This window comes from Buteo buteo, chromosome 16, assembly GCF_964188355.1.
Source record: "Buteo buteo chromosome 16, bButBut1.hap1.1, whole genome shotgun sequence".
In the NCBI taxonomy this organism is placed as follows: domain Eukaryota; kingdom Metazoa; phylum Chordata; class Aves; order Accipitriformes; family Accipitridae; genus Buteo; species Buteo buteo.
In genome coordinates, this window is record NC_134186.1 from 20,491,468 (window position 1) to 20,511,420 (window position 19,953).

Sequence of the window (19,953 nt, forward strand, 5' to 3'; positions counted from 1 at the left end):
ATTGGTGTGCTGTAGTGACTGCTGATGGTGGAATCTAAACTGAGAATTTTTTAACTTGCTAAATTTGAACCTCTGGCCTTCAGGTTTGCATTCCCCCTTACCCCCAGGTAAATTGTTCCCTTCAGTTCTGGGCATTGTATTCTTGCTGTGAGAGTTCTTTAATTTCACATTCCCAGAAAAATTGTGTTTTAGTTTGGATCAGCTGCAGGAAGAGGTAGAAAAGTATGCAGTGAGAGTAAGAATCATTTAGTAGGTGCAGCTGTGAAACAGAAATAAATCAAGGTGGCAGAAAGGTGAGCTAGAGAGGGAAAGAAAATTGAAGAGTTTGTTACTGTAAACCCACATGGTTAGTAAATCCAACTATTGAATTGCAGCTGCAGTGTCAGAAAATTTGAATTACATTCCGTTTTAAAGAGAAAAGTGTCTTAGTAAACCAGCATGTAATACAACATCTTCCATGCATAGCAGAAATAAAATCCCTTTTGAGATCTGACTACAAATGTATTCATTGTAAAAGTAACACTCCTGTTGATCTAAAATCTCATACACTTATCTGCTATCATATCTATCTGTGATGCAGTGACATTGAGCCAGGAAATGCTGTTAAAAAAATAATTCAAATGTGAAGAATAAATGTCCTTGGCTCTAAGTCATAATATTTCTCTGACAAGAGCCAAGCTTACTTCTATTGTAATGTTCGTCAGCATTTTTTTTTTAATACTTTCAAATAAAATTTAAAAAATTTAATTTGAGGAAACTGCTAGTCTGAGGAAGAAAGCCAAAATACTTTCTTTTTCTCAGGGTCATTTCCTGGCTCATTCCCTTTCTGGGTCATTCTTTTTTGCCTGGGCCACTCTCTCCTTCTTCTTCATATTCATTTAATAATAATAACAAAAAATACTCAAATGAAACACATTTGCCCAGGATTTCCAAGGAATTAACTGGCAGTAAGTAGAAAAAGGCCTGCTTCGTTTTGAAGGCACTGTATCACAGCCTGACTGAGCTTCTCAGCAAAGAGGATCTGGCAAATGGTAAAGCATAGGAAGGTTTATAGAATCATATAGCAGGTTGATGGCTAAGTAGGAGAAGAATCAAGGACACTCTAATCCTTTTCTTGAAGTGTTAGATTCACTAGAAACACCACTAGATAGTTCAAGATTGATAGTCAGATCTCCCAGAGACTTGCCATTTTGACATTTGCTTACTGTGCAAGTCCAGAAATGGTTCTAGCTTAAAGAGAGGTATACCCTTCAAAGACTGGAAAGCCTGCAACCTTGAATTTAAAAAGAAAAAAGTGCAGGGTTTTAATGGTGTTTTGTGGTGGTGAATGAAATTGTGAAATTTGAAGTCTCCTCTATCGACATGAAACCACTCAGCCTCTAATTTGAAACATATTGGAGAAGCCATGCTACAAGTGTTCAGTTTTCCCTACAACAAAAGCATCCATTGAGTTAAAGGAGCTTTTGTGTATAGACAACATTATGAAAAACAGAGGTGATTTTGAAGAGCAAATGTGATTTAACGTAGTTTAAAAGTATAAATAATTGAGTCTATTTGCCTTTTTCTGAGCTTGACAAAATATTTTGGTTTAGGACTCTGCATGCATGAGCATTAACTGTTCTTCATAAACAGATGTTGATACTGTCTAACCTTCAGATACTAAAGAATGCTTGTGTTAGAGGCATTGTATTTATACCAGACAGTGCAGCTATCAGCTGGTTTTAGCGAGGTAATTTTGACCACTCTGGGCAGAGATGCTTTTCTTTTGTCATTGAAGACATTGTTGGCATTTTATTGCATACTCGCCTTCCTCTGGGGGATCTGTAGAATTTAACATATTTTCCTGCTACTACAAAACTATCTCCTGAAGACCCCAATTAGGATGGTAAAACTATATCAAAAACATTGAGAAACCACCTTCCATCTCCTCCAGAGACCTTGCAGTGTAAATAACAGCATTGTCCTGGGAAGGTATTTCTGCCCACGTTGGTCAGAGAACCGAGCCGGACGCCGCAGCACTTGCGCCATTTCAGGAGCAGCACGTGCAATGCGTGGCCAGCACAACCGCTTCAGGTCTTCTTGAACCCGATCGAAGCCTTATGGAGAAAACGGACAGCAAAATTTAATTACAGTAGGCAGTTTATGTCACCCTGCTTAGATGTGCCCGTGGATCCTCGGCCAGCACCTCGGCTGGTGGCTGCCTCTCCACACAGGAGCCGGTGCTGAGGGAGCCGGGTGCGCTCAGGCCGCAGGAGCCTGACTGGGCACGTGGCCTTCACGGGTGACAGAGCAGCCCTGGGCCTGCAGTACACAGATGTCTGAGGGCCCGGCGGCAGGCCCGGCCCTGGAAAAAGGAGAAAACGTGACCCAACTGTTGGGGCGGTTGCCCATGCAGAGAGAAATAAAATGAGCCTCGCAAGGGTACGGTCCCCTTTCGCGTCCCTCCCGCCAACGGAGGACGACTGACAGGCAGGGAGGAGCTGGAAGGTCCCGAGTGAAAAGCAGTAAGGGGCAGCGCATGTCCCTGCGTTTCCCTTCTGTTTCTTTAATAGTCTCTGTGGGTTTCTCTCATTGCTTTGGACAGGCTCCTTTCCGCAAGGCTTTCTGTTCATGCTCGTTTCCCACCTCCGTCTCCCACATGTGGCAGGGACAGATGTTAGTCCCAGGCATGAGCGAGCAAACAGCAGTGAAAATCCCCAGCACAGGCCTCTGTGTGGGGTTGGATGAGCCCGACACTCCATTTCCAAGAGACGGCTCCAGCTGCAGTGCAGCAGAAGGGTGACTCAGGTGGGGGAAAATGGCGGGGGTCTGCTAAGCCTAGGCATGGACCTGCTCCCGCACACCCAGCCAGCTCAGGGAGATCCCGGTGTTACGGTCTCTGCCTGGCCAGGAGGCATGCACACCTTCATCAGGGTGGCTCGTCGGAGGCACTTGGGCCTACTGACGGAGCTGGAAATAAGAAGCAAGGTCTTGGACAGACGAGCCATTCTTCAGGCAGAGTGAGAGGCAGGTGATGATCGCCTGTGAAGCTGTGAATGGTGAGTGGAGGGGAGGAAGGGGTGCTGTGGCAGAAATGACAGTGTGCTGTGAAATTGGTATTTCTGTTAAATTCAAGATTTTCAAGTCCAGCAGAATTATGACGATTAGTTTCTAGGCTTGTACTTTTTGTTTGGGTTTTTATATATGTTCTGTTTTCTGCTGCCTAGACCATGCAATCTCTTCTTAACTCCGCCAGCGTCCAGTGAATTCACAATTCTAATGGTTGCCAGCAAAGTTATTTTTGTGGAAAATTGATACTTCATGAAGCAGGATTAAACTGCAGTGAAGGAGTTGAAGTAGACTGGAAACATAAGTCAGAGCTTAAGACAGAAATTGCTTCCTCAACAGGTGATAACTACAAGAGAAGTGCAGAATAACTACATAACTATTATATTGAGTTTTGAAAATGCTGTAGCTAGTCATTGTAGGTTTTACTTATGTTTAGCAATTAAAGATTGCCACAGTTTGGGATTGTTTCAGTATCTCAGCAGGAGAGTGCTTTCTACTCCCTTGTAGAAGATGTAACTCCTGCTGCATAAAAGCATCCTTACTTCTCAGGAGAATCTTATTTGAGATGTCAGAAATAAATTTTCCGTTATGGACAAAACGCAAACTATAGATCTGTCTTTATCTATATGAGAAGACAGTATGACTGAAAAAGTAAAGCTGATGCCAATGCATTCACCACCTGTGGAAGGACAGGTGTTGGAGGCAAGTGTGAGATGGAAGAAACAAGTTGGAGTGTAGAAGTGCTGTATTAGTAATGCTCATTTCCTTACATAGGAGGCTTCCTTTGTACTACATAAACAAGTCAGACTTAAAATTTAATTTGGCAGGTAATTTGCTCATAACACTACTGTTAGCAGTTGGAAAACAAAATAAGTTAAAATATTTTTATTTGACAGCTACTGCACTTGCAAACAAAATTGTTGCTTTGATTTTTCTCTATACACAAAAACACAAGGTGGGGTTTCCAGTGTTGGCTTGCTATGAAGACAAGCCACTAGACATGTTGTGACTAGTCGACATGGACCCCAAGTCCTATCTGATCTCACGTGCTGGTTTCTGAAGTCTTTTTCTGTTTAGAGTCAGTGAGAACAAGGCCAGAAACCTGGGATTAAATCCCAGCCCTGCTGAAGGCCGTGGTGCTGTGGTTTCACCCCTTCCTTTTTTTTTTGTCATGCGATTCTGTGTCCTATCACCAGAAAACCACAGCCTTTCCCAAAGTGAGCCTCCTAGTATTATCACTCCTCTGTTTCCAGGCTCCTCCAGGGCTGATAGGCAGGGCCTTTTTCCAGCCAAAACAATTGCTAATGGAGATGTGAGGAGCTTCATTAAACTTGGAGTGATTATTCATATGTATAAAATGGCTCTGTGTTGGCAGAATCAGAGCCCGCGGCGGTAGCTCAAGTAGTAACGCCAAAGCAGAATAAAACTATTTTCTCCTGGTTTTGCCTGGTACGAAATCAGCACATTCAGGTGAGCACGAGGCATTCACAACCTTCTGTAGCAGCTTTAGAGTGATAGAGCTTATATATGGTGTTTGGCAGAGTTTCTTAACTTGTAAAATGAATTTTAGTGAAAATTTAGCTCTTTCAACAAATGTTTGAGAAAGTGTGTGTGTGTGTTTGCACTTATGCAAAGGAGTGTTTGTATAAAATCTGCAAAGCAGAGAACAAGTGGACTTGAGGGATAAAAGGTGCCAGCGCTGGATTCCAGGGGTGGCTTTGGCCAATTGGATGTTGCAGTTGTTAGTCCAAAACTTGCTTTTCTTCTGCTTCATAAAAGAAGGGTCCCTCTTCAGCTTGTAATAGGGAAAGGGTTAATCTTGTGGCCATTTCTTGTTTAAACAAATGCACCTGAGTAAATGAATGAACCTTTTACTTTACTGTGCCTTTTTTGTACCTTTTTAACAGAATACTTAAATCATTATATAAAATATTTTTTATATAGACGAAAGTTTTATGTTACATATGAACCAGTCAGACATTGGACCACCCTTCAAATAGCATTGGTTTTCCCTTTCCTGACCAAACTTATATAAAGTTGTTCAAGCAGGTGGTTTTCTGTCCCTTTTCCCACCTCACTGAGAGCTGTTAGAGTGAACACTCATGTTTTTGCAGCCATTGTGGAAAAAAACCTTTCATCCTGAAAACAAGTTCTTAAAAAAAAGAGAGAGAGAAAAATCTAATATTGGAGTAGAAAACTAGTTAGTCATATGCCAGGAATAGAATAAGAGAGTTATGAATGTGAAGGATTGGATCTGGTTTTGCAAATGCCCGTGTGACATGGGAACCCCAATAAAATTGGGGAGGCTTAAGGAATCAGGGGAACAAACAGTTTCAGGGCTACGTCTAGACAGAATGACTTGCTGCCAGGTCCATCATACGTATGAGCAATAGATCATATGTGGTCCCAGCAGGAAGCTAGTAACACACCAGAGATAAAGGATGGACCTAATTCTAATATTTATAATACTTAGTACGTGGTATTAATAGTTCCATTTTGGCTTTTGGGGTACAAAATAACTGGTCATGCTCAGTGATGCTGTGGGAAGGTAGTTACAACAAACTACAAAGAAGAGATAGTCTGTTTGCACATATGAAAACCATTGAGTGTGTTTACATCATTCACATACTCCCAGGTAGATGGGACTGAAACAGTGGCAAAACCACTATTAGATGCACAGGATGCCTAGCTCCGAAGGTATTCAGGGTGTTTGTGTCTGTATCCAGGTCCAGATGCCAAAGTTATGTGTATGGAGGGATAGGGAGAGATGAACACCACTGGAGCTGAAGGAGGGCCAGCGTCTGTTTTCTTTGGGCTTTTATACTATAATTCATAATTTGTGGAGTCACTGGGAAGGCACAGAGCCTCTGTGCAGACTGAACCCCTGCTTCGGCCTCCGCTGGGTGACTGAACTTAAGGCATTCAGGGAACAGACACATGTTGCATGTAAGTAAGAACTGCAGCTATTTTTGGTTCCTTTTTCCAGTCTTGTATGTAAAAAAAGCCCATTGTCCTGATAGCTACATATACTAGTTTTTATTTTCTGTTTACATGTGTTGGCAGCAGAATGAATTATAGTGAACTGCCAAACACAATGCTCCATAAACACACCCTAAGCAAAGCAGTGGCTGCAGGCCTTACCCTAAGGGACTACACTATGGCCTCTACTTACAGGTCTCAGGGCTGGGGAGTGTTTCTTACAGAGCTGCAGTGCAGTAGTTTGGGGACTGGTATTTTCAGTGCCAAAGAATTCTCCTCCGGCCAGCCCAAGCCATTTCACTTGCCTTAGGAGCAGAGGCCCCCCAGGTATGGGCAGACCCGACTCGGTCACAGAGCATTCTCCTAAAAGCTGAATAATTGGCAAATGGGTGAAGTATTAATAATCCCCACTTCACAATATAGCAGCTCTTGCCATAGAAAAGTCACAGCTGGAATACAGCTGCGGTAAGCATGCCACGGTGTAACACACGTAATAGATGTTGCCGTTGCCATTCACAAGCCATCCCTGTTGGGTGACAGTAGGTGCATGATCAGCTCCCGCTGCAGAGCACAGCAGCTCGGTTGTTGCACAGTCGCCTCCTGCAGTTGCAGGAAGAATGGCTTTTCCTTCTGAGAGCTGGTAAATATTTTATCCTTTCCTTTGCTTCATGTTGGTAATTAGCAAAAACAAGTCAGACACGATGCTTGCTATTCTTCATTCCGCTGAGTGCCAAGTCATATTTAGAATAATCTTTGTTGGTTACCACCACAATGCAGTATTTGAGCTGGGTTAAATCCCAGGAACACCCTTATAATTGAAACCAGCTGGGCATAAATGAGTGCTAGCACCTAGGATGAATGTGACTGCTTCAGTATCACATGAGGAAGGAATTGTTTCTGAAACAGCTGTGATCGTAATGAGATAGGCTTTCACAACGGGTATGTTAAGATTCACCTGCATGGTGATAACCTGGTAATCCGTGCAGACCATGGACCACGAGTAATGTGTAGCCCCTTACAAAGCACTTTGCACGCTGGATTGCTGGGCACTAGCTAGATGTGGATGGTTTGAAGCTGTAGCTGCTTGCGGAAGGCATCTTGGTGAGCCACCACAAAGCCAACAGAGCCCGTGAGTGTGGTGCAGTCACAGTCAGAATCCAGTTGTTTCCCCACTGAGAAGATGAACCATTTTATTAATTGTATGAAATTAAAACTAATGGAAAAGAAAATTGGGTTGGAGTCAATGACTCAGCACCCTTACAACAATAATTATACATCAACAAAAGCAGCTTTTGGAAAAAAAAATAAATTAGGCCCTCAGAGTGGTACGAAATACTCTTCAGTTGCATAAAGAGTGCAGACAGACGAAAGCTGTTTGCAAAGAGAAGAATTCCCATGTATTAACATCAGCCCACTCTTTGCTGAGTAATCTGTTTCTATAAGCAAAAAATGAGCAATTCAAGGAGAATGCATTGTTTCTTTTTAGAAATAGTTCATATAATCCTAAATTCACATTTAGGCCTATATGCTGCCTACTCTTGCAGATCTAAGTAATTCTTTGTTTGGTAAGTTTCCTCACAGTTTGTGAAAATACACATGTAAATCTTCTCAGATGAGCGAGGTACGGAGTTATATTCGAAGGAAACCATCACTTTACTCATGTTAAGTTACATGGTTTTGGTATTTTACACACTGGCATGGCACTGTCTGTCTTCCTGCTACTTTTATGCATACCCTGAGTGCGGTAGTTGAGGGCAGGAAAACAATGCCTGGATTCACTCACTGCATAATGCACTCGCTTCAGAAAAAAGAGCATGCTGCTTTTCACAGGTGCTCTGTAGCTGTAGATGAACTGATCATGTTATTCCTCCACAGATCCCAAAGACAAATCTGAAGTAGGTAGCTTGCAGTTAGTAAATAGGTTGCTTCCCAAGTGAGAAATGGTAACTTCAATCCTAGGAGAACAGAACTAGTTTATATGAATTATAGGAAGTACATGGAAGCAACATTACATGCAACTATTTGATTGCCAAAAAAGCACAGCATCAGAATTTCTCCCTGAAGTGTTCATGCAGTCGGAGAAAAACTCTTTTTATTTCATTTCAATGGCAAAAGTGAATGGCTGAATTAGTCTGGCTGAGTTTTAAAGGAATACTTTATCCTAGATATGGGCTGCTTCTCTCTCCTGGTGCTCTTTCTTCTTAGAGGGAATAATTACTGATAAGTAGACCTTGTAACAAAAATACGATATAAAGTAATTTTAAGCTAATGATTTTGCAATTGGATGCTCTGTAAATGATTTAAATTTTTATTATTTGTACTGTTTTATATCCTTTCCTCATAAAACTAAATTATATAAAAAATGGCATGAATATATATATAGTTTTCCTGAAAGTAACGCCATTTAAGCGCCTCAAAGAATCAGAAAAATCCATACACACTTACACAACACAGCTACAAAATCCAGAATATGAATTTGCTTTTAAATAAAAAGTAATTTTTTTTTTTTAAGGCTTGAGCATATCACTTGACTTGTATAAACACTGCAAAGATACTTTTACTGGCAAAGTAGAAACATAAAATCCTAGCAAAATTCAAGCTTTCCACCAATTCCGTATTTACTTTAATCAGTGCAGAAAGAGCTTGAGAAATCTGTATGTGATATGGGGGGGGCTGGGCTGTTCAGCACATATCTGGAAGGAAGATGAGGTGGCCTCATCTCCCACAACTCCCACAGAGAGCACTGGTGGGAGAAGGAGCCCTCTTCTCCTCAGCCTGGGGTTTTGCGTTCCCTCCCCATCCTGCCGATCTCGATGAGCTACTTCACAGGTGGCTTTTGTCAGCGATGTTCCTGCAGCAGACTGCCCAGCAGCTGTGCAAGGAATCCACGCAGAGCGAAGGAGCATGTAGCTCCGCAGGCATCAGTGGTAGGATGCCGGGTTTCCCCTGGATTTCTGCCCTGCAGCTGACAAAGCTATCTGGTCACAGGACATCTGTGAAGTCTCTTGGGCATCCGGGTTGCCCCATGCCTGGTCAAGGATGTGCTCCCACGGCAGATTTCCCTCTGCTTGGGGCATTTTACATTCTGTCTTGGCAGCTGAGTCTCATGGCATCACCTAGTTCGTTCCTTTACCTCAGTCAGGGCTACGCGTAGCTGCATCGTTCCTCAGAAATGTTTGTGTCACCTGTTCTTAACAACCTCTCTGCCCCCAGCAGTTCCCCAGCACCCCAGACTGATGGCTTCTGATGTGTGACTGTTGGTAGGGTCAGAACTGTCTTCCAAATGCCCAGCCTACCGGTTTCTTGCTGCAACTTAAGGTCTTTGCTTCTTGTCTTATCCTTGGTAGCAACGGCCAAGAGCTGCTTCTCTGCTTTGCTGTTACCTTTTCCATATTTGAAAGTGGTTATCTTCTCACATCAGTCTTCTCTAAATTTAAACAAACCTAATTCCTTTCCTGGTAGGTCATGTTTTCTAGATCTGATAACTTTCTTCCTCTGGATTCTCTCCAGAGCCTTAGTGCTCCAGCTGTGGATTTGTACTGCTGAACAAAGCAGAAGGAAAATCCCATGGGCCTGTAAGTTTTCAAGCCTTGAGAGAAAATTTGCTGTCTGCAAATTTAGAATTAGCTGGTTTTTACTCATCTGCTCATTATTGTCTTGATGTTTATAAAAAGCTTATTGGATTCCCTGGTCCCATTGTTTTTATATAACTGAAGCTAAGATGAAGTTATTCATGAACTAAAAATAAAGTATATTCTTAAAAGTGTAATTTACCACTTCAACACTCAAAATATTTACCTTTAGAATTAAGATTTTTCTAAAAAATCTGTTTTAGAAATATTGGGCTGGTTGTAAAAATTATTTGGTAGCCTTCTGCAGCCGTTCATAGCCAGAAGATCAGTGTGGATAGCGGCACTGGTGCTTTCTCACCTGCAAATTCTTGCAGGTGCCATTGCAGATTATATAAAAAATATCTGCACTTGATCCCCATCAAGCAGACACAATTTAGAAGACTGGGGAGTTGTAATCATTTTTTCTCAGACATCTCTCAGAATCAAGACATGTTTTTAGTCTTTCTCATGTTCCTGCACCAAAACCTGCAGAGTATTAATCCTCTTCCAGTGGTTATGTGATACCTCAGTAAAGGCACCATTCAGCACCTGTACACTGAAATTCAAGAAAGTAAATTAATTGGACAAACAGAGAAAATGGTTTAACTTTTGTAAGATGTTGTAAAATAAGATTCGGCTCTGATGACTTTTGAAAGACAATGTTTCCGTATTAGTTCATTGTGCAAGTATTGAAGGATATGAAACATATCAAGGCCTTAAATCTGCACTTGTCCTACACTCCTGTGAAGAGCTATTGATCTCAGTTGTTGGTCTGTGAGCAGCAATTTTCTGGGCAAGTCCAGGTTTGCATTGCTCGTAAAGTGAAGGCATAAGAGAGTGTTTTATGCAAGCAAAGAAATCATTCCCTTGATAAGATGTTGCAGACTATCATTTGGTTTTAGTTAAATTCATTGGTTTGATCAGCTCTGACAATAGCTATCCTTGTTTCTCTGAGTTTTTAAAATAACTTTTCAAGTTACTCTGCTGAGTGAACATAATGAAAATAAGTCATAACTTGTACCTCATGAAGCTGTATGGACTGGATTGGCTATAAAATCTATGTATAAAATCCAGTATTGTCCCTAATAGTTTCTCCATTGCTAAATGTAACATTGAGTTGTTTGAGGGGGGAACATACCTCCATCATGTGTAGCAAAAGTGTCAAATAACTAGGTGAGAAAACCAGATATACTTAGAATTTACTTAACTGGAGAGAATAGAAAGCGGCTGCAACTAAGAGAGCTTTATGCACAGGGGAATCTGTCTTGAAATGTGTAAGAGAGAGAGACTGGTGTTAAAAGGGAAACTCTGAAGAGAGACCTCCTAAACTGCAGCAGTGTGCTTTAAGCAATCTTAGAAAATACCAAAAGGTTAGCCAAAATCTGCTTTTGGTTTTGGTTTTGGGGTTGGGCTTTTTTTGTTGTTGGTTTTGTGAGTAGTGTTGAGGTGTTTTAATTTTGTTAACAGAAAGTACAAGCACGAAATTGCTTCTCTAAAAGTTAACATGATAAAAAGCAAATACAGAACTCTTCAACTTGATCTGTCCTGTGTGCAAGCTCTGCTTTTGGGGAGGGTGGGGGGTGGGGTTAATTGCCTCTAGGAGATTAACTCTTCCTGCACTGAAAGTTGGTATTGTAAGATTTGGAGTTTGCTGATAGAAGGAAGGCTTGCTTTTTTTTACTTTTGATTTTTTTTAATAAATTTAAATTGGACTATAAATCCGCATTTTTCACATGAGATTTATAGCACATTAGAAACGTGCAACAAAGCTCATCTATTGACAGCTTGTATTATTTTCGATAATCATGTTGAACTCCAGCATAACAGGTCTGAAATTTTTCATCACAGTTGGGTCCTTAGAATTCAAGCTACGAAGGAGGTGGAATTGCCTTTTGATACGTAGAGCTGAGCTGGAAGTGATTAACTGAGTAGCTCGTTATTTTCCTGAAATAAGAGGGAGCCATTTAGTGGTTCTAATACAAGGTTTTTTGCTCCTTAGTCCTCTAGCTTGATCTGCAGCGTCAGCATTCACCAAAATGGAAATCACTAAAAGCAACCTTTAGTACGAGTGGGGTTTTTTTTCCAGCAGGTTGCTCCCCGCCCCTATTGTACAGATGTTCTGGAAGAAACACTTGGTTGTCTTACATTTTACAGGCTGGAATAGTAGCTACTAATGCCTCAAGATGATATCCAAGTAGGTAAAAAGGAATGTGAAGGGAGATAGTACATTAGTGAAAATTCACCAGTAAACACAATGCAAGATCTAACATGAATATCAAGTACCATTAATTACTTTAGAGCCTCGCTGTTTTCCTTGTGTGCTTTTTAATTATTATTTCAGCGTAATGTAATAACAAGGGCTGTTTTATAAGATGATAATAAGACTTGAGGCTATGACTGTGGCAGATTTTGTAAGCAGAGGGTGGTTGGGCTGAGCGAAAGATGCCCATGGCTGTGCTGTGCGTTGCGTGCTGTCATGCCAGGTATTGGGGAGGGGAAGGATTTCCTCCCTGAGTCACCTTTGAAGAACTGACCCAGTAAACAGCCCCACTCGGTGCTGTCTTCTAGTGAAATGCTAAACCGTGGTCTCGATCACGTGAGGCCAATAAAATCTCCAGTAGCCATTTTTCCCTGCACTGTGGCAGTAAAACTGCAGCCCCCCTAATTATCCCAGTCAACATTCAATTACCTCTCGTTTACCTAAAATTCCCCCTGTATTTGAAGGCTTAAGTGGACATGGTTGTTTTTGTTAGTTCTTTCCCAGTATCGCTGTGTTTACGTTTTGGCTAAATCTTGCTACAAGGTTCAAATCTTGCAAGGGTTGAAATCAATGCTTCAGCCTTCTGAGAATTATGAAGGATGGTGTTTCACTCTTTTAGAAAGGTTGCCATCTCCCTTTTTGTGATGAGACTTTAAAAATTTTGTACATTTTGGATTTTCCAGGCAATGTGTGCTGTATTTAGCCAGACTTCCCACCCACTTATCATTTGTGTGTGGTTCCCTGTGAATCCATCTGCTCCCTCGTTATCAGTTATTAAAAGGAATTTGAGGCACTGATTAGCCTTGAGATTACCAGTGGGTAGGCACTAACATTTTCAAAAGCTGTGCTGCAATGTTCAAACTGATATGAAGTTAAGAAATGCCTCTCTGTAAAGACAGACATGCAAGTAAGGAAAATAAAGTTCTCAGGAGTCCATTTTGCATGTACTGATCCCTCCGAGCTCCTGTTAGAGCCTGGAGAAGTGGAAATACCCCATACTTTGGATGTCAAACTGGTAACGTTGGTTAGCGAGACTGAGACTACTCCCCGTTTCCCCAGTTTCAGCTCTGTTTTTTTGCAAGGCGCCATAGCCTCCAAGGGACTGGACTATCAGGTTTTGGTTATCTCTAGTGATTGGTTAGTTTGGGTGAGTGCTGCTGTAAATATTTCTTCTTTCAGGGAGTTCTCCAGTCCAAAGGTGTTTCGTCAGAGCTGTCACAGCCTCCGAGGTACAGCCTCCCCTTCTTTCTCCGTGGGTGAATGCTGTGCTGCCACTTTTCACCTGTTATTTTACAATGTACTGAGCCCCCACTGAGAGGAGAGACGTATCAGCGTGAGGATGGAGGTGTGCAGAAGGGGAAGCCCCTCTCTTCTGCATGTGGAAAGGGCCTGCTTTCATCTCCCCCAGAAGAATAAAAATGGTATAGTTGAGGGTTTTTTGAGTGTTTAGCCAACTAACTGGATTTTTAAGTGCGTGTGCAGCTCATGCTTGCATGTTCGAACACTCCCATCTACTTAGATCAGTTAGAGTCACCAAACTTCTTCGTTTTTCAAAATAAAACTGCATTATGCCTAGACATGTTGAGCCAAATCTGTTCCTGGTGTTATTTCACTGACTTCCCGAAGAATTACACCAGAGGTGAATTTGGTCTGGTAGAGCAGCTTTTTTGCCTGGAGCAAGTCTTTATAGCAGAGTTGTATTTCTCTCAAAAATATAAAAGGAACACTGACAGATCTGCAGCTCTGGTGGTGTGAGCAGGTGCAGCTATATTAAATTATTTCTTATTAAATTGATTCAGCAACTTGAAGCTTGTAATTTTTGTTCTGCTATGGTTCTCTGACAGAGACCTTTTAAAACAGGCAAAGTATATATCTTTTCTTGTAATTCCTTTCTCTAGTGTTATCATTTTAAAGATTTCTGTTTGTATGCAGCCCAGGTTCTGATTGTATTATTTATTTGGGTAAGATCTGAAAATTACAGCCTTTTCCAGTTAATCACGTTGAGCTGTGTCATCACTAGTGTAATTCCATTTACTCCACTGACATTTGGATGAATGCGAACAATAGTTTTTGCTTTTGTTTTTAGGTTCAAGTGGTTTTAGGCTCTGGTGGTTGCTGTGGCGTAAATTGGTGTGCCTCCCTTCCAACCAGTGGAAGTATACTGATTTACCCCCGTCTGAGGATCTGGCTCATTATTTTAAGGGTGCCAATCTTCAGCCAGATGAAATGTGTCGTGTGCTGCAGAGTTTCCCCGAACTTTGACTATCTGTGAAAAATAACCTGATGCTCTGTGCCTTTATGTAGTTGCACACAGAAAATGTGGTAAAGAGTTCCCCTTCTGACAACCTTATCGCTCCACCTCTGCTGATGTGAGGTAGAACGGCTATTAATTTTTTACTTTTCCTGGGTGCTTCCCATTTTAGTGTTATTGCCATTACTGCTCAGCTGCTGTTAACTTAGTATCAGAAGTAGAAAGAAACGCTTGCCTGAAGTTCCATGTCTTTAATGCCTTTTGGGGTTGTTTGTTTGTTTGTTTTGTAGGTTTATTTCCTTTAAGACTCCAGGCTTAGGCTTGGAGACCCCAGCCATCACCATTGAGCCCAGCAGCTGGAGCGGCAGCGAGAGTCCTGCCGAAGATATTGAAAGAATGAGTGATTCTGCAGATAAACCTATTGACAATGATGCAGAAGGTGTCTGGAGCCCTGATATTGAACAGAGCTTTCAGGAGGCTCTAGCTATCTATCCACCATGTGGGAGGAGGAAAATCATCTTATCAGATGAAGGCAAAATGTATGGTAAGTGGTACACATTTAGCCTTTGGAAATAATTGTCCTAATGAGAACTGTAAAGCCCAGCTTGTTTTTACACAAAATCCCTGGCTCTGCCTTCCATTTACTTTTGGAGTAAATCTTGAAGAAATGTGTGAAGCTGAGAGCGCTCAGCTGGGCTGCGGCGTTGCTCAGGACTGTCGGAACCCGCCCCTTCACCACTGGCACTAGGAAGCAATATTGGTGCAGAACTGTGTCTTTAATGAATGCTATGCTGGGGCAGAATGGGAACGTTTAAAAGAACCTTTTAAACGTGTCACTCCTTAAGCATTAAAAAAAGTAAGCATTTTTCTTTATTTTTCAATAAATGGTGAAGAAAGGGAAATGGGAAATACAGTCTGCACGCTCGGACGGCAGAACGTGCAATATTATATTGCAAAGCGGTAAAGTTCTTTTTGCGTTCAGAAGCCCCTCGATGGGAGAGGCGAGTTCGGGGTGCTTTTGTGCCTTTCTTTTCTTTTTTTTTTTTTTTTTTTTCCCCCGTTCCCCTTCCCTCCGTACAAACGCCAATAAATCAGATGATGTACTGACAGCCTTCCGCAAATCCACGCTCGGCGGAGGGATGCCGGCCTCCGCACGCCCCGTCCGGGGCTCTGCAGCTTTCGGCCCGCCCGCCCCAGCTCTCTCTCTCTCTCTCTCTCTCTCTCTCGCCGCCGCTTTTTCCTTTTCTCTTTCGCAAACTCCCGGTCGCGGCCGGTGGCTGCGCCCGGCGGGGGGAGCGCGCTGCCCGGCGACCTTGCCCCTACCTGGCCGGGCCGGCCCGGGGGCCAGGGGAGGAGGAGGAGGGGGGCGGCCGGGCCGGGGGGCGCAGCCCCGAGCAGATGGTGCCGCAGCTGCCACCAGCTGTGCCCCCCCCTCCCCGCCCGGGGTCAGGGAAGGAGGGACCCCGCTGCCGCTGCCGGCGGGGCGGGCAGGAGCCGCCCCCCCCCCCGGCCTCCCTTCGCAGCTGCCTCGGGAACCCGGGCGGCCGCCCGAAACGGCGCGTCTGGAAACAAGAGAGTCGCGATGAAGCATCTCAGCTGCCCTTGGCAGAAAGTTGCGGGCCCCGGCTTCCTGCTTGGGTGTTTGCTTTTTTCTCTCTCTTCCCCCCGCCCCTTCTCCCCCTGCACGGGGGAATATCATTTCTCCCGGCCTCTCCTTCGCGCCCGTTTCGCCTGTTTCGGCTGCGTTTCGTTGGCGGTATTTTTCCTTCGGAAAGGGGAGGCGATTTGCTTAGTTAGAAGGTTGCGCTCTCTCTAGGAGGACGTAAGCACGTATATACGAACAAGCTTATTGTGTAGTTATGCTCAAAAGCTCTACGTAGGCTTGAACAGCCTCATCGGCCAAAACCAGGGGGGCTGCGTTTGTTTAAATCGGGATCCCTACAACCACAGCAATCACCCCTGAAATCTGATTTTTCGTGTTTTGAAGCATTCTTTGTGCCGTCGTGTAAATGAAAGAAATTAACATACTTATTCGTTTTAACAATCACTGATTTAATTTAATGGTTCTATAATCCTGAATGTTAACGTTTGTTAAATTATATACGTATAAACTATTTATGCGTATCTAATTGCTGATTAATACTGCTAACTAGTAATACCGTAAGCATATATGCACATCTCATCTATTTATGCTCATCCCAAATCAAATAATTTTTATTTTCAGTCAAAAAAGGAGGTATGCACGTTTGATGCTGAAAACTTGACTTAAAGCGTTGCCCAGATTGAGAAGAAAAAAATGTGCTAGGAAGTGCAGAGTACTGTATGAGCAGAATTTACATCCTGTCTTTGCAGTGGATGAACTCATGTTTTCATTCTTCAAGCTGAGTAACTGCTTTGTAGTGTTTGAGGATTTATTGAAACCATGCTAGGTTTCTGAGGACTTTCTAATAGAGTCTTATGGCCCTGAGAGCATAATTGTTCTCCAAGGATTTTGAAATCAAAACAGTGTAAGTGTTTTAGATTCTGTGTGGCATAATGAAAATAATTTAATGCCTTTTAGTGGCATACCAAGTTTATTTCACTTACAAGAGAGACATTGCAATATCTCTAAGCTTCCATAGTGTTGGGGGATATTGTAATGTGTCAGTAATTCATGAACCATGTAAGGCAAAAGGTCAAGAGAGCACCATTTCATTTTCTAACTGAAATTACCTTTAGATATAGGCACTAGAACAAATATGATCTTTACGGAGGCAAATATAATGATCATCTGTGTGGATTAAGTTAAGCAATTGTAGTTTTTTATCTTTGCAGAAAGTCTTTGAGAAGAGCAGAGATTTTGCTTGAAGAAAGATTTTAGGTCTCTGCCTTTGATTTAACGAGAGCTTTGCGACATTCGCGTAAGCAGAAGCCAGTTTCTTCACTGTTCGTTGTGGTGGTCTAAAATCATCCTTAAAAGTGGCGTTTCTAAGAGCGCCCTGTACAGGTTCCTGGTCGGTCAGCTGGGGGGGACCTGGAGGATTGCTCGAGCAGGACTGGGGGGCTTGAAATCCGGGGGTTGGGGGGCGGTGGGGTGGCGGGGGCTGGGTGGCCGAGGGGTGCCTGCCCGCGGTGCCATCTGGGCAGCAGCAGCGTGGCTCGCACTGGCAGAGCCACCCCAGTGGTACCGAGGGACATCTGTGACCTCTCCGGGCAGCCTGAATCGCTTCAGCTGTTCCTCTACAGCTGTGATCTTGGATGGAGGAGGGAAGGGAAGGGGAAGGCGTTTTCCTCTCCCCTTGCCTTCCCAAAAAAGTAACTTGCTGCACCAGAGGATGAGGAGAACAAAAGACTTTTGATCCTACCCCCGCAGAAGAGGGTTGCAGGGCCCAGTGGCTGGGGAGGGGGAAGGGGTTATCTTGACTTTTTTTTTTTGGCCCTGGGGCATCCTCCGGCTGTAAGGACAAAGTTGAGACCTGTGCGAGACCAGGAGCAGTTCGGGCTGCTGCTGACCCTGCCACCAGCACAGGGTTATGGCTCCTTGAAGAAACCCTCAGAAAACAAAATAAATACTTAAGGAGACTTGTTTTAAAATTTATAGGAAATGAGATTGGGTAAGAAGCAAAGACGCTTGTTTTGGTTCAGAGGGGTAAATTCCAGGAACCGTAGTTTGGAAATTCTTGAGAGAAAGGGAGTGTGCTGTAAGGCCAAGGGACCAGTGATAAGGTTTCTGCAGTAAAGCACTATCTGTCACTCCTTTTCCCCCTTCCTGTGTGTGTGCGCTTGTGTGGTTGTGATGGTCTTACAGTTCTGGTTTTGCTCCTACTATGGTATTGACTAGTAGTAAATAAAATAGAAAAAAGGTGAGGAGGGAATAAATATGAAAGCTTGAAGAAGGATAGAGGAACACATCTATAAGTTGATGCTCACACTCTTTGTGGAAGCAGTTGAGTGTAGCCCATGGAGGAAAGACTCGACTCAGAGCCATTTTCATTTGTCTTACAAGGTATTGGTAAGAATTTTTTTCATCTGTACCGATTCAAAAGAAGTATTGATAAAACACAAATATCATCCACTAGTACGAAGTGGGACACCCTATAATTTGCCTTCCCTCTCAGAGAGTAATTCCAATGAATTTCTGTGTCCTTGTTTATCCAGCACATAGTAAAACTCTAGCCCATTAGAGGGCATTGGCTGTCCTGTATTCGTACTGTGTTCCAATTGTTGGTCTTTTACTGCTGACAGTTTAGTTACTTGTAGCAGTTCCTGTGAACTCACTTACTGGCAGGATATTTGCCTGTGCTTGTCTTTGGTCCTGGGAGAGTGTTTTGGAAAAGATTGCAAGAATGAAAGCTGCTGTGAAACGCAGCCCTACTTTTATCCCTGGTGTAACACTGAAGTCACTGGAGTTACCACGGGAATGGATTTGGCCCTGTGTGCGTGTTTTCATCTTTTTTTTTAAATTTAGCTATAGCAAGACGTAGCTTTAGTGCAGCTTTAGGGACAATGCCAAAGTAACATAAGTTGCTAGCAAGTGTAGTAACGCCTGCAGGCATGTTGTTATCGGCATTGCTAACTTAGCCTCCAGGTAGCAAAGGTGGCTTTTGCCTTTAAGACAAGAAAATAGTTTAATCTTAATTTTTGAGACCTATAAACAGCTCTTCAATTACAAATTAAATTAGTCATTGTGGTTTACATTGGAGGTATTCATCTCTGCAACAAAACTACTTAAGAGTGTATTAATGATTATTTAAAAAGGAAGTTTTGTAGTGTGCTTAGTTGTTTTACAGAGAAGAATGAGTACTAATTAACATGAGAAGGTGCATAGCAGCCTTTCAAAACTGTTGTATATGTTTATTAGGTCATGCATAAAATCTCTTGGCCTGCATTACCATGACAGTAAAGGGAAAATGATACTTCCATAAAAATTTCTGCTCAGATGATAGAATTTTTGCACAATGAGTAATAGTAGTCTTCATTTCCAAAGCACCTTGTATAAATTGAATATTAAAATTGAACTTTGAACTAGTACATCGGCAAAAGAAATCCTATTCTGTAGGTTTGTGTGATTCTGTAGCTAACTGCTATTATTAGGTGTCTTTCTGGGTTTCTATTAGGAAACTGCAAGGCAACTAGCTTTATGAAGAATACAGTAACATGTTACAAATTATTTTTACTATTGCTTTTAATTTTAAAAGTTCCATGCAAGTTACTGCCTCTATAAAGACATCACTACCTTATAAAGTTTCCACAGTATTAAATATATTTGAATGCGAATAAGGTATTTGGAGTGATGAAATACCAGATGTGAAGTATCAGGTTGCATGTTTATTCATCTGTTATTGCAATCATTGTACAAAGGTATGGTTTTGTATTTTTTTTTTTTTCTTTCTGGTCTCACAGCAACATACACAATATGCACTGGAGATAGGACTCCTATTATGAAAGTTACTATTTGGGTTTCTTAGATTGTAAACAAATCTGTCTAGAAACAGTCTTGCAATCCTGTGATTGCTGACTGTATTACGTCATGGCAGAGTGCATGCATGAAGGCAAGCTGCAAGCCTGTGCTGAGCGATCAGTTAAAAGTGAAGAGAACGAAGGTCCAAAGATACAGTGTCTGTTTGAAAAGTTACTACGTAAATTACTCAGATTATGAACAAATCTGCCCATAAACGTTTTTGCAATCTGGTGATGTTCTTGCAACATCAGCATGCTGTGCTTGCAAGAAGGCAATCTGGTTTTGTGAGCTGAGCAGTTGTCGAGGATTTCTGAAATGTGGGGGAACAGGGTTTAATCTTTCTATTTGGGTTTTCAAGAGTAAA

General features: G+C 42.4%; 1 protein-coding gene across 3 annotated transcripts in view; it reads left to right on the forward strand.

The window, feature by feature from the left end:
* TEAD1 (TEA domain transcription factor 1) overlaps positions 1-19,953 on the forward strand; it is a 164,812-nt gene that overhangs the window by 41,080 nt on the left and 103,779 nt on the right. For all 3 annotated transcript variants that reach the window (XM_075048121.1, XM_075048122.1, XM_075048123.1), the window contains exon 3: positions 14,440-14,693. In XM_075048121.1, the coding sequence (XP_074904222.1) occupies positions 14,546-14,693 (148 nt within the window). In that variant the 5' untranslated portion in view covers positions 14,440-14,545. The remainder of the gene's footprint in view (positions 1-14,439; positions 14,694-19,953) is intronic.